This window comes from Sus scrofa, chromosome 2, assembly GCF_000003025.6.
Source record: "Sus scrofa isolate TJ Tabasco breed Duroc chromosome 2, Sscrofa11.1, whole genome shotgun sequence".
Classification (NCBI taxonomy): Eukaryota; Metazoa; Chordata; class Mammalia; order Artiodactyla; family Suidae; genus Sus; species Sus scrofa.
Genome location: NC_010444.4, coordinates 150,183,116 through 150,196,754, shown reverse-complemented (window position 1 = coordinate 150,196,754; position 13,639 = coordinate 150,183,116). Strand labels below are relative to the sequence as shown.

General features: G+C 46.1%; 1 protein-coding gene across 1 annotated transcript in view; it reads left to right on the top strand.

Moving 5' to 3' along the window:
* Window positions 1–13,275, top strand: part of SH3TC2 (SH3 domain and tetratricopeptide repeats 2) — a 64,268-nt gene extending 50,993 nt beyond the window's left edge. The window contains exons 14-17 of the mRNA XM_021084981.1: window positions 7,404–7,526; window positions 8,727–8,877; window positions 10,601–10,797; window positions 12,382–13,275. Of these exons, the coding sequence (XP_020940640.1) occupies window positions 7,404–7,526; window positions 8,727–8,877; window positions 10,601–10,797; window positions 12,382–12,573 (663 nt within the window). The 3' untranslated portion in view covers window positions 12,574–13,275. The remainder of the gene's footprint in view (window positions 1–7,403; window positions 7,527–8,726; window positions 8,878–10,600; window positions 10,798–12,381) is intronic.

The window sequence follows — 13,639 nt, the reverse complement described above, 5'->3', positions numbered from 1 at the left end:
TTGGGTTTTTTCTGTCCTTTTCTTGGTGAATCTAGCCAGAGATTTTGTCAATTTTGTTTACCTTTCCAAAAAACTAGCTCTTGGTTTTATTGATTTTTTTCTATTTTTTAATCTCTATTTTATTGATTTCTTCTCTATCTTTATGATTTCCTTCCTTCTTTTGACTTTAGGTTTTGTTTGTTCTTCTTTTTCTAATTCGTTTAGGTGGTGGGTTAAGTCGTCGATTTGAGATTTTTCTTCTTTTTTTGAGTAAGGCCTATATCACTATGAATTCCCCTCTAAGCACTGCTTTTGTGGCATCCCATAGATTTTGAATGGTTCTATCTTCATTATCATTTGTCTCCAGGTATTTTTTAATTTCCTTCTTGATTTCCTCATTGACCCATTGGTGTTTTAGCAGCATGTTGTTGAGTCGCCATGTGGGCAGTTGTTTCTCATTTCTTCTCCTGTGGTTGATTTCTAGTTTCATGCCGTTGTGGTCAGAGAAGATGATGGAAATAATTTCTATCCTCTTAAATTTGTTGAGGTTAGCTTTGCATCCCAGTATGTGATCAGTGCTTGAGAATGTTCCCTGTGCACTTGAGAAGAATGTATATTCTGGGTTTTTTTGGATGTAGTGTCGTGAAAATGTCATTAAGTCTAACTTTTCTATTGTGTCCTTTAGGATCTCTGTGCCTTACTGATTTTCTGTCTAGAGGATCTGTCCATTGCCGTGAGTGGGGTGTTAAAGTCTCCTACTATGATTGTATTTGCATCAGTTTCTCCACTTATGTCTGTTAGTGTTTGTTGTATGTATCTGGGTGCTCCTCTATTAAGGGCAGGTATATTGACCATTGTAATATCCTCTTCTTGAATGGATCCTTTTAGCATTAGTAGTGTCCTTCTTTGTCTTTCTTTATGACCTTCATTATAAAGTCTATTTTGTCTGATATGAGTATTGCAGCTCCTGCTTTCTTGTCTTGTCCATTGGCATGAAATATCTTTTCTCATCCCCTCACTTTCAGTCTGCATGTGTCCTTTGCACTAAGGGGAGTCTCTTGCAGACGGCAGATTGTAGGTTTTTGCTTTTTTATCCAATCTGCCACTCTGCGTTTTTGATTGGAGTATTCAGTCCATTGACATTGAAGATAATTATTGATAAATATGTATTTATTGCCATTTTTTCCAGTTGATTCTGTTTCTCCTTTGTTCCTTTTTTTTTGGTTGGATGATTTCCACTTATTTTTATGCTTGTGTACTTTTCTTTTTAGTTTTTGTGAATGTAATGTTTGCTTTTGATTTGTGGTTCCCCTGTTTTTTAAGTATATTAACCCCTTCCTATATTTTCTAGTTTAGCCTGATAGGCATATAGGCGCAAACACATTATTTTAAAAAAAGAGACTATTTTCTTATTTTCCTTCCCCACATCTATCATTTTGAAGTCCTTTTTTTTTTTAACATCTTCATGTTTGTCCTTTTGCTGTTCCTTGTGTTTATCATCACTTTTACAGTAGGTTTTTCCCCCTTTTAGTTCTGTATGTTGGCCTACTTAAGTGATTGCTTTCCAATTCTAATTTCCTCCATCCTATTTTTTCTTAATTTTTTTTTCTTCCAATTCTAGGGCTGCTCCCACAGCATATGGAGGTTCCCAGGCTAGGAGTCTAATCAGAGCTGTATCTGCCAGCCTACACCATAGTCACAGCAACATGGGATCCAAGCCATGTCTGCAACCTATACCACAGCTCACGGCAACGCTGGATCCTCAACCCACTGAGCAAGGCCAGGGATCGAACCCACAACCCCATGTTTCCTAGTCGGATTTGTCAACCACTGAGCCATGATGGGAACTCCCTTCTTACTTCTTTTTTTTATTTAGAGAAGCCCTTTCAGTATTTCTTTTAGAATGGATTTGGTATTGCTGCAATCTTTTAGTTTTTCTTTGTTGCAGAAATCCTTTATTTCCCCTTCTATTTTAAATGATATTCTTGCTGGGTAGAGTATTCTAGGCTACAGATTTTTCTCTTTCAGAACTTTGAATATATCTTGCCACTGTCTTCTGGCCTGTAGTGTTTGTGTAGAGAAATCAGTTGATAGCCTTATGGGGTTCTCTTATAATATGCTTTGTTTTTCTCTTGCTGCCTTTAGAATCCTTTCTTTAAATTTACCTACTTTTATTATAATATGTCTTGTTGTGGGCCTATTTGGGTTAGACTTGTTTGGGGCCTTCTGTGCTTCCTGTATCTTGATATCTGTTTCCTTGAGATTTGGAAAATTTTAAGACACAATATGTTCAAATGTATTTTCAATCCCCTTTTCTTTTTACTCTCCTTCTGGAATTCCTATTATGCATAGATTGGCCCACTTTATATTATCCCATAGATCCCTTATATTGCTTTCATGTTTTTTCATTTGGTTTGTTGTCTGCTGTCCTGATTGGGTAATTTCCATTATTGTATCTTCCAAGTCACTAATTCGTTCCTCTGAATTATTCCTTCTGCTCTTTAGTGCCTTTAGCATAGTCTGCATCTCTGCAAATGAATTTTCTAATTTTATGTTCCTCTTTATATTTTATAGTCCCTTTCTAAAGGAATCTGCCTTACTTTTTATCTCTGCTCTTAATTCATTGATATTCAGCCTTAATTCCTTCAGTATTTTCACCATCTCTGTTTTGAACTCAGTGTCTATCAGACGGCAGAGGTCTGTTTCATTGTTTGCTGCTTCAGGTGAATTTCCCTGTTATTTTAACTGGGAACGGTTCCTGAGCGTCTTCAACTTGCTTATGTTTTTCTTTTTCTCTGAGTTTAGGGAAGCTAAACTGTAGTCTCAGAGAGCTATTTCTATGCAAGAGCACCCCTTTGTATATTGTGGGGGTTACTCTTTGTTTTTGGCATAGGAGTTTGGATATTTGCTGTCTCTTTCTTTGGTATGAGCAGGCTGTTATGCCACAGTGCTGAGTGTTTTTCCAGGGAGAAGGAAGCAATGGTTAGGGCTAGTAGTCAGTGCCTGGTTGCTGGGCTCTTAACAGCAGCAAGGACCTGCAGGAAGGTGGCACAGTCTACTCCTTGTTGCAGGGCCCTGGGAAGTGGTAATGAGCCTTAGGCAGATTTATGAGGTGCCCAGGGCATTTGGCAGTGGCAGTGGTAGGGTGTATGAGTTCCCAGGGGAGGGAGAGCAACAACGGGTGGTGTTCGGTCACCATGCCATCTTCTGTGGTGCCTCCAAGGTGATTGGGGTCAGACGTGGTACCTGTCCACACATGCCTGATGGTGGTGGGCCACACCCACCTCTGGAGCCAGAGGTAACTATGGTGGTCTGCTCCCACCACCTGTGGACCAGAAGCACCCCGTGCCACTTAGCCCACAAAGGAGGTGCTAGCCAGTTCTCCTAGTTGCAGGGTCTTGGGAGGGACAGTGATCCAGCATCTGGGCGCTGCACGGAGTGTTTGGCTGTGGCAGCAGCAGGGCAGGTGTGTTCCCAGAGGAGTGAGAGCAGCAGCGGGTGGTGCTCGGTTGCAGTGCTCTCTTTTTTGCCGACCTCTGAGGTGACTGGGGTCACAGGTGGAGCCTGCTCACAGACCCCTAGTGGTGGCAGGCCATGCTTCCCTCTGGTTTCTGAGATGACTACTTTGGTTTGTCCCTGCCACCTGTAGATCATACAAGGGGAGCTATGTCACGCTTAGCCCCCCGTGCCCTTAGCCCAGACAAGAAGCTTCTTGTGGGAGCCAGAGAAAGTGATCTGTTGCCACCTGTAGCCTGCGCCAGAGGTGCCCCGCCCTCTGAGAGCCTCTGCATGTGCGTGCAGGGAGATGCCTACGTCGGTCCGCCTCTCCTCCTCTCGCCCTCCCCAACAGTGGCGTCTTGATTCTCCTGTGGGCCCAGACCTCCTCCCAGCTTCCCTTGGCTGTGGTGTTCCACTCTCCAGCCCATGGCGCAGTGCTCCTTAGCCCCTCAGGCTGTCCCCACACAGCCAGCCCTAGTCCTCTTCCCCAGAACTGACCTCCGCAGCCTGAGTCTCAGCACCCAGCCCTTGCCCAAGCGCCCCAGGCTGTGCCATCCGGGGAGGGGGTGCAGATGATCTGTGCCGCTCTCACTCTACGTTGCCTTTCCCAATCCACCTGCTGTGCTTTTCTCGGTGACTTTGAGGTCCCTCCATGTCAGCTGATCTACCCATCAGTTAGATGGCTTCCCAGGATGTGGGTTCTTTTTCTCCTTCACAGCTCCCTTTCAGGAATGTTAGTTCTGTCCTGATTCCTTTTCTCTCTCTCTTTATTTTCTTTTTTGTTACCCATTTATGTCAAGAGTTTCTTGCCCTTTTTGGAGGTTTAAGTTCTGCCAGCATTCAACAGATGTTCTGTGCAAGTCACTTTACATGTAGATTTTTTTTTTCTAATGTGTTTGTGGGATGAGGTGAGCGCGATGTCTTGCTCCTCCACCATCTTGGTCCTTTTCGGATTGTTTCTTACATTTGAATCTGTGATCAAGTTAGTTCATTTTTGTCTAGTGTATTGTAAGTTTGTGTTTTCTTTTAAAAAAAATTTTTTTTGTGGATATCCATTTGTCTGAGCATCTGTTCTTGGTTAAAAAAAAAAAGATTAGTCTTTCTCCTAGTGAATTGTCTTGGGACCTTTGTTGAAATCAATTCATTATAAAAAGTAAGGTTTTATTTCTGGACTCTTAATTCTGTACTGATGAACTGAATTTCTTTCCTTGTTCCAGAAGCCCACCGTATAGCTTAATTAATGTGTTATATATAGTAAAATATGAAATCAGTGAAAGTTCTCCAACTTTATTCTTTCACCAAACTGTTTAGGCTGTTTTGCTACCTTTCATTTCCATATGAGTTGTAGAATCAGCTGTCAATTTCTACCCAAAAAAAAGTCTGCTAGAATTTTTATAGAGACTGCATTGAGTTGATCAATTTGAAGAGAGTTGCCTTCTTGATAATATGAAATCTTCTGAACAAGAATTACTTCTGTTTACTGAGATCTTTAATTTCTCTCAACAATTTTTTATAGTTTTCAGTGCATAGATCTTGTATCTCTTTATTATATTTAATTCTAAGTATTTAATTCTTTTCCATGCTATTGTGAATGAAATTATTTTGCTAATTTCTTTTTTATTAGTGTATAGAAATGCAATTGAGTTTTACATATTGCTTCCTATGACCTTTCTAAGCTTGTTTGTTCATTCTAGTCTGTTTTGTTTTATTTTCTTTTGGTGGGATCTTTGGGATTTTCTACACATAGGATCATGTTCTCTGCACTGAAAGTTCTAATTCTTCCATTTAAAATTGGATGCCATTAATTTCTTCTCCTTCCTCCTTCCCTCCCTTCCTTTGCAATATGCATATGTATGTTGTTCCACTGATCTGTATTTCTGTTTTTGTGCCCATACCGTGCTGTTTTGATTATTCTAGCTTTTTAGTATAGTCTGAAATCAGGGAGCCTGATTTCTCCAGCTCCCATTTTTCTTTCTCAGGATGGCTTTGGCTGTTCTGGGTCTTTTGTGCTTCCAAACAACTTTAAAATATTTTGTTCTAGTTCTGTGAAGAATGTCTTTGGTAATTTGATGGGGATTGCATTGAATCTGTAGATTGCCTTGGGTGTCATAGTCATTTTGACAATATTGGTTCTTCCGATCCAAGAGCATGGTATATCTTTCCATCTGTTTGTCATCTTCAGGTTCTTTCATCAGCATCTTATAATTTTAAAAGTGCAGGTCTTCTCAATTCCTAGGTATTTTATTCTTTTTGAGGCAGTGGTAAATGGGATCATTTCTTTAACTTCACTTTCGATCTTTCATTGTTAATGTATAGAAATGCAAGAGATTTCTCTGTATTTGTTTTGTATCTTGCAGCTTTACCAAATTCATTGATGAGCTCTGGCACTTTTTTGGTAGGATTTTCTATGTATGGTATCAGGTCATTTGCAAACAGTGACAGTTTTACTTTTTTCTTTTCCAGTTTGTATTCCTTTTATTTCTTTTTCTTCTCCGATTGCCGTGGCTGGGACTTCCAAATTGATGTTGAGTGAAAGTGGTGAGAGTGGACATCCTTGTCTTGTTCCTAATCTTAGAGGAAATACTTTCAGCTTTTCATAGCTGAGTGTGGTGTTGGCTGTGGGTTTGTCATATATGGTCTTTATTGTGTTAAGGTAGGTTCCTTCTATGCCCACTTTCTGGAGAGTTTTTTTTTTTTTTTAATCATAAATTGGTGTTGAATTTGTCAGAAGCTTTTTCTGCATCTATTGAGATGATTGTATGGTTTTTATTCTTCAGTTTGTTAATGTGGTATATCACACTGATTGATTTGCAGATATTGTGTCTTCTTTTCCTTTGGATATAGAATATCTTTTTTGGTAGGTTCTAGTCTTCTTCGTCTGATGTCCACCAGTTGGTTGTGATTTTGGTGTTTTGGTGAGTGCAGGTGAGCTCACGTCCTTGTACTCCTCCATCTTGACTCCATTCCCCAGACAGTTCAGTTCTGCCTTTTTTTCTCTAAAAGACAGAGGCCGGGGGAGCTGTTGGTGGCAGAACTCCTGACCTCAGGGTTTCACCTCACTGCCTCTATCTTTGTGGAATTGCACATGCAGTTACAGAAACTGAGGAGTCTTGCCCTAGTAATCACTGGCCAGAACTGGCCCCGGGCCTCCCGACTGCAGACTGCCGCCTGGCTTCATCTTCTGCAGTCCTTCCCGCTGAGGTGAATCATTCTCTGTCTAAAGGAGTTTGAGGTCCTGTAGCTGTGCTGCAGATGCTCTGGTACATGCTTCACTCTTCTACTTCCTCATCATGTTTTGTTCAGGTGCAACATGAAGCAGATTTCTTGAGATAAAGAGGCCGTAGGCCTCAGAAGAAGGGTAATGGGCTGGAAGACGCTAGAATTCCTTTGCCACTACCTCCTGATGTGAACTGGAGTTCCTTATTCTTTCTGAGCCTCAGTGTCTCCATTTGGAGAGTGTTGGTGTTGGATGACATCAGTGTTTTCCAAACTTCAGCCATTTATACATCAAGTTCATGGTGTTGTCATATCCCTGTACCTTCTGTACCGTTATTTATTCATTTTTTTTGATTCAACTTCAAATCAACTTAGGTTTTTACACTGAACAATGCTATCTGAAATCAGAAGCTTTGAAATATTATTATTTTTTTCCAAAACACATTAAAATACATATTTAATTATTCAAACATAAAATGTTTGTCACTGTACTGCTAAAAATCATTTCTAGGGCCAACAGAGTAATCTCTCATACCATGATAGGGAAATGCCAGACTAGGGAATCCTCAAGGCTTTTTACCAGCCCTCTGAGTGTGGAGGACAATTTAGGGTTAAGCCAGGTGGTCGGGATCAGTCCCCTGGACGTTAGGACGACCTTCTCCCCCGCCCCCCCCCCCCCCCCCCGTGACAGCAGTCTCCGTCCTCCCCAGGCAGCCGTCCAGAAAGCCCTGAAGTCAGAGGAGCCCTCCCTGGCGCTCAGGCTCTATGAGGAAGCGGGCGATGTGTTCTTCAATGGGACCCGCCACAGGCACCGAGCCGTGGAGTATTACCGAGTAAGTCCTGGGCCGCTCGGGGCAGTGTCCGCAGCCAGGGCCTGGCACAGACGCAGGCGAGGCCACGTGGACTGGCACCTGCGACCCCTTCTGCTCTCTTGCTGGTATTCCTTTATTTCCCTTTCCACGTGTTCTCCCTCATTTTTAGTCTGGCAGGCTCTCAGAGACGAAGCTGATGAATTCTCAGGCTGGATGGATAAAGGACCCTTTCTGGGAGACTACACCGTAACAAAATTATGGCTTTGGGTGCATGTTACTTTACAGTTTGTAGTACATTTCTGTGTTCAGCAGAGTGTCCCTAGGAACCGTTGCCGGCGTGGCGGGAGATGATTGGACGAACGCTAGTACTTCACTATGGTTTTGCAAAGTATGCTTCAAGACATATTTTAAATTTTTAAAATGTACAATACCAGTTCATTGAACCCATGATTTCACAGATATTATTGCAAAGAATGAGGCAAGAAAATAAGAGGTAATTTAGGAGATAATACAAATTATCGTATGTCAGAAATCATAATTGTTGTTTGCACTGACTGAATTTTGGGAAATCTCATTATCTTATTTGATCCTTAAATGGTACTTATTCGGATACTCCTCATCATTTGCTTGTCTAGTTGTTTATTCAGTCATAGACATTCCTCAAGCACCCAGTATAGACCAGGCCCAGAGCTCAGGGCAGGAAGAACAAGAACTCTGCTCCTGGCTGTTGAGGTGCTCATGCTCCTGTGTATTTGATAGATAAAAATCCAAGGCTCAGAGAGGTGAAGTGACCTGCCCAAAGTTCTGTCAAAATAAAAATAATGGAAACGACTGTTCACTGGCCACTCTCAGACCCTGCGCACACTCCATGTATGTGCTTTGTAGGTTAGCACTGTGGGCGCTAAGGGAGGGGCACACAGCTGGGAGGCGAGTACTTTCCTCCGTGACCTTGGGGAAAGTCATCTTCCCTTCTTCCCGTTCTCAGTTTCAGAGCACCTGATGACCCTCACTCTTCCTCCTCTGAGGTCGGGGCAGAGCAGCAAGAGCAGGGACCAGGCGAGTGAGCTGAGAAAGGCAGGCACAGAAGGTGGCCGTCGCCCCTTGGTTTTAGTCACCGCCGTCCCCCAACTCCTGGCAGTATGAAATAATAGCGCCTCCTAGCGTGTGGTGCCTGCCAGGGATGCTGGGCCAGACTAAGGTTCCTTGTGCCTCTGTTCTCAGACTGGGGCTATTCCCTTAGCAAGGAGGATGAAGGCCGTGAGAACGGAGCTCCGGATTTTCAACAAGTTGACAGAGCTGCAGATCAGCCTGGAAGGCTATGAGAAGGCTTTGGAATTTGCCACCTTAGCAGCCAGGCTCAGCACCGTTGCAGGTAGGTGGTCCGAAGGGTCTGGGGTTTGAATGGCAGGGAGCGGCACTCCTTGAGGAGGGACAGCCAAGTCCTAAGAACACCAGCTCTGGAGTCGGACTCCGTGGGTTCAGATCCTGGCCCCAGTATCAGGGAGCCCCGGTTAAGCCAGCTGCTTAACAGATACCTCTTTTGTCATCAGCAAGTCAGGGTGAAAAAGGGCCCCCGCATCCATGCAGTTGTGAAGACCAGTGAAAATCCAGGTAAAACCCACAGCACAGTGCTTGGTGTGTAAGCAGTCCTTGATAAGTGTTACCCGTGCACATTAATTATTATGTCATAGTTGCTATTACCGGTATTACCCTCTGAGTCCAGGATAAATGGTATTTTATCCTGTGCACAGGCAGTGCCCCTTTATACAAGCACTGGGCCTTACTTTTTGGTGAGTTGGTTATTAGTCAAGTGCATATTTTCCCTGTGGAATTGAAATGTAAATGAAGTTCAGATTCTCTTTAACTTAACTCACTAAGTAGCTAAAATAGCTTGCATGTACGATGAAAGCTACTGGGAAAGAATATAAGTCATTAAAACAGAAAAAAAAGGAAGAATAAAAAAAAAAACCTTATTTCAAATGTTGGTGCTTGAGGAAAAGCAGGTTTGATTAGCGGAGGCTTGATTCGATGTAGGGGCAGATGGAGTCTCCTTGGTGCTTCCAGAGGGACCTCTGGGCATTCGCAAGGGCATGAGATACGGTTGGTATGGGCTTTATTATGTTCAATGGCACTTCAGAGCCTTCTCCTCTTTTCCTGCCTTTTCCTTTACTGCCTGACTGTCTGCTAATTTCAGGAAGGCCTGGGGGCCCGGGCAGCCCCCTTGGAGCATTCTTTATCCTTCCCCGAGTGGAAGCTGAAAGGAGGCCATATCCACCCTTTCATGTGCTTCCCCGGGACTCGATTTTTCCATATCACAGAGTTGGATTTTCCCTTTAGCTTTGGCTTTTGGCCCTTTGAAGATTAAAAGTGATTTTTTTAGATTGCATCTAACACCACCTTGCAAATACTGCAGAAGCATAATTGGAAGTCTTTGTTCCCATTAAAAGGCTACTTTGTATTAAAGGAGTTACTGACACAATAAACACATCAAAAAGCAAAACAAGTCATAGATCCATTAGATACCAAGATTCTAAAGCATGAGTTTAAAAGAGGAAGGGTCTCTGTAGCTTATTTGAGACTGAAAACTGGTACCTGGTCAGAGGGATGGCTGCTGGCAGCCCTAGAGCTCTCTCTGAAGAGGCGGACGTTCTGGGGAGAGGACACTTGTTATGGGAAGTTAGGGATTGTCAGAAATTCCTAGCTACTCCCGTCAAGATACTCTCCTCACAACATCCCATCCCAGGGCTGTGGAAATGCTGACTTCCCCGAACCCCGAGTTGCAGTGCCCTCCATCGCAAGGAGGAAATTCTCCCTAGGAGCGGCCCCAGAGAACTTGTCGGGAACACGGACTCCCGTTCGTCACCCTCACAGATGGCTGTGCTTTCTCTTGTACCAGCTCTCACAGGTGTGCTCTGCCTTTGTGGGCTGCTTAAGGATTGTCTGGGTCCTAAGGAGACAGGAGGCAGGGTTTCTCCTTTGTTTGCTGGCTCCCCCGCTCAGTCCCCGATGCCTAGGGGACCTCCCAGCAAGCACCGTGTGAATGCGTGGGCTACGCGGAGCGTGGCGGGAGGACCTCTCAGTCTTCCGATTCCTAGGGGATCGGAGGCAGGAACTGGTGGCCTTCCACCGTCTGGCTACTGTGTACCACTCTCTGCACATGTATGAGATGGCTGAGGACTGCTACCTGAAGACTCTGTCCCTCTGCCCACCCTGGCTGCAAAGCCCCAAGGAGGCCTTATACTATGCCAAGGTCTATTATCGTCTGGGCCGACTCACTTTTGACCAGCTGAAGGTAAGAACCAGGCCTCCGAGGTCATCGGAGACTCATGTCCGACTGACGTCCTCCCCGACCCTCAGCTTTCAGGGGAGAGTGCAGGGCTGGCACGGGGAGCGTTGTCTCAGAGGGCGGGTGCTGGCCCCTCTGGGAACACAGCAGCTCTCCACGTGGCCGCTGGGATACTCAGAGAGGGTTCTGTCTCTGCTAAGGAGATGGTCCTAGCTCCTCTTCTTGTCCAGCTGGGACCTCTGGGGCCACCTCATCTGCAGGTACTGTGGGCACATGGCCTAGTGCCATGAGCTCTTCTAGGGCCTGGAAAATACATGAGACCCAGGCAGTACATGAGACCCCAAAAGAACTGTGAGCTCCAAAGTTAAAATTAATTCTTAACTGTATGTCTTGAAAATGTTATAGATGAACTAGTCAGTTGCTATTCTTTATAAAATTCTACAAACTATATAAGAAATCTAAGTTCATGTTAGTCTATTTGCTGTAATGACATGCATGGTGTTAGAGTGTAAGCATGCCTGGGGCCTGAGCAGCTCTTAGCCTGGATTGCTCTGCTGGAGCTGGTCCAGCCACTTCAGGAGTCTGTGGTCTGCCATTCTCAGTCACTGTTCAGGTCCTGGGCCTTGTCCCCGGACACTTGCTTCCCCTTAGCAGAGGACACTGTCTGCGCCAGCACAGCCCTTAATGTCTTCACACAGCGGCTTCTGAGCCGTGCCTGTGTTTGGCCCCCAGAGGACCCTTAGGACAGCGCCGCTGTCTTTTTCTTCTTTGCCAGGGTTTTTCTGACCTGATTTTATTATTGACTTTGAGGATTAATGGGAACCAGACATCCCTTTTCGAGTCTCACCCGAGGAACCAGGGTTCTGCATCCCAGCCATGTCTTAGAGACAATGGGAATCATGAAGAACTTGCCCCAGTGACCTTGCATTTGCCCGACAGCTCCCAGGAAGTGGGACAAGGTGTGCGAGGCTGATTGCGTTCACTGAGGGCTCTGGGGCTTGCCCGGGAAGAGCTCTACTGGGGCTAGCTGAAGCAAAGAAGGAGGAGATTTATTGGCTCAAGGAACTGGGAAGTTCAGGTGTACGTTTAATCTCAGGTAGTCCTGGAAGCTGGGGCTCATCATGGTTTTCCCCACCTCTTTGTTTCTCTCTTGGCTCTGTAGGTTTCTGCTTCTGTCTGGTTCTTGGCTTTTTCTCTGCAGTTATTGGTAGGCTCAAGCCCGCAGCTAGAAGGGTGAGGGACTGTGTTAGGTCGCACCTGAAAGGTCCCGGGGTAGCTTAGGGCAGGTCATCTTGAATCCTTTACACATCGCTGGAGCTCTGTGCCCGGGGCAGTGCTGCTTCCTGATGGTCTGAGCCGAGCTAAGGAGCTACTCCTGGGCCTGGGGAGCGGGGGCCACTGGGGTCGCACTGTCCTGACATGCAGTGGAACTACGCGGGGAGGCTCCTCCACGGAGCCTGGAGAAGGCGGCAGGGAAGGCTGTGAGACAGACCAAAGCTAGTGTTGGGAGCGTTCCCAGCACTTCCTCCCGGCCTCCCTGGGACGTGTCTGCTAATGCTCTCTCTTCTCTGCCCCTGTGCCACCGGTTAGGATGCCCACGATGCCACTGAATACTTCGGGCTGGCCCTGGCTGCAGCGGTCCTGCTGGGTGACGAGGAGCTGCAGGATGCCATCAGGACCAGGCTGGACAGCATCTGCCGGAGCTCGCTGTGGCACAGCAGCCCCTCTGGGCATTCCTCAGAGAGGGCGCGGTGGCTGAGCGGTGGGGGCCTGGCCCTCTGAGGCCAGCTGTTCTGTCTCCGACCCCTCGCTGTGGCTGGGAGCCACCTCTCTGCCCTAGGCTCTTAGCCACTAATTTGGGGTCCGAGTCATCCCCTGGCCAGGTTCTCCTCTGGCGGAGGGAGGAGTGCAGTCTGGAGGGAGAGGACCCCTTCCAGGTCACACAGGATGTGGGCAGGGTGGCAGGGACAGGGTCCTGGCATTGTGGCTAGAGCCTTTCCGGTAGACTGTGGCCCTGCCAAGCACTTTCTAGACACATGGTTCTGGAGAAAATGAGAACCCTTGCCCCTAGAAAAGCTGTCTCCTTCCTCAGTGAGGAAAGCGGACACTGCTCTGGAGAGAAGGGGAGCAGGTCGGCCCTTGTTCCCTTCGGTGGCTTTTCTCAGGGAAGCATTCCTCCCCTTGTCCGTAGAAAAACTGCGTATTTCTTTCTAATCTCTGTTCAGCCGGAGGAGACGTCGCTCCCTGTCATGCGGACTGGCAGGTGGAAGTCGACCGTGTTCTCAGCCCCGAATGCACAGGGTGAGCTCTGAGGCAGAGGCGCCGTCGCCCTCCTACCCCAAGGTCCTGCTCCCCCGTAACCTCCCATAACCCCCGGGAAGCCTCCCAGGGGTCAAGGCTGAAAAATTGAGCTCCAAGATCATTATGACGTCACTTGCATGTCAGTAGTGTGTATTATTAAATATTGCTCATGTACATTGTTTCACACCTTTGTCTCCTTGGTGATGGGGAAGATGAGGGGAGGGATTTAAAGGATGTGTTGTGTTTCCAGGGGTCATCTTGATTCCAGGGTTGCTCCTGTGCAGGCATCTCCCCTCCTTATCCATCGCTGCACAGTTCACGTAATGGCTTGGAATGTTCACTGTCTGACAGCTTCTGTGGGAAGGCGGGGGTCCAGGCTGGACTCAGCTGGGTCCTCTGGCTCAGAGTAGCTCCCAAGTTTGCAGTCAAGGGGTCAGCTGCACCTGCAGGCTTCTCAGGCTCAGCAGGCTTCCCAGGGGAGGTTCTGCTTCCAAACTTACTCACACTGCTCTTGGCAGGAGTCAGTTCCTTGCCCTCTCCAGAGGCT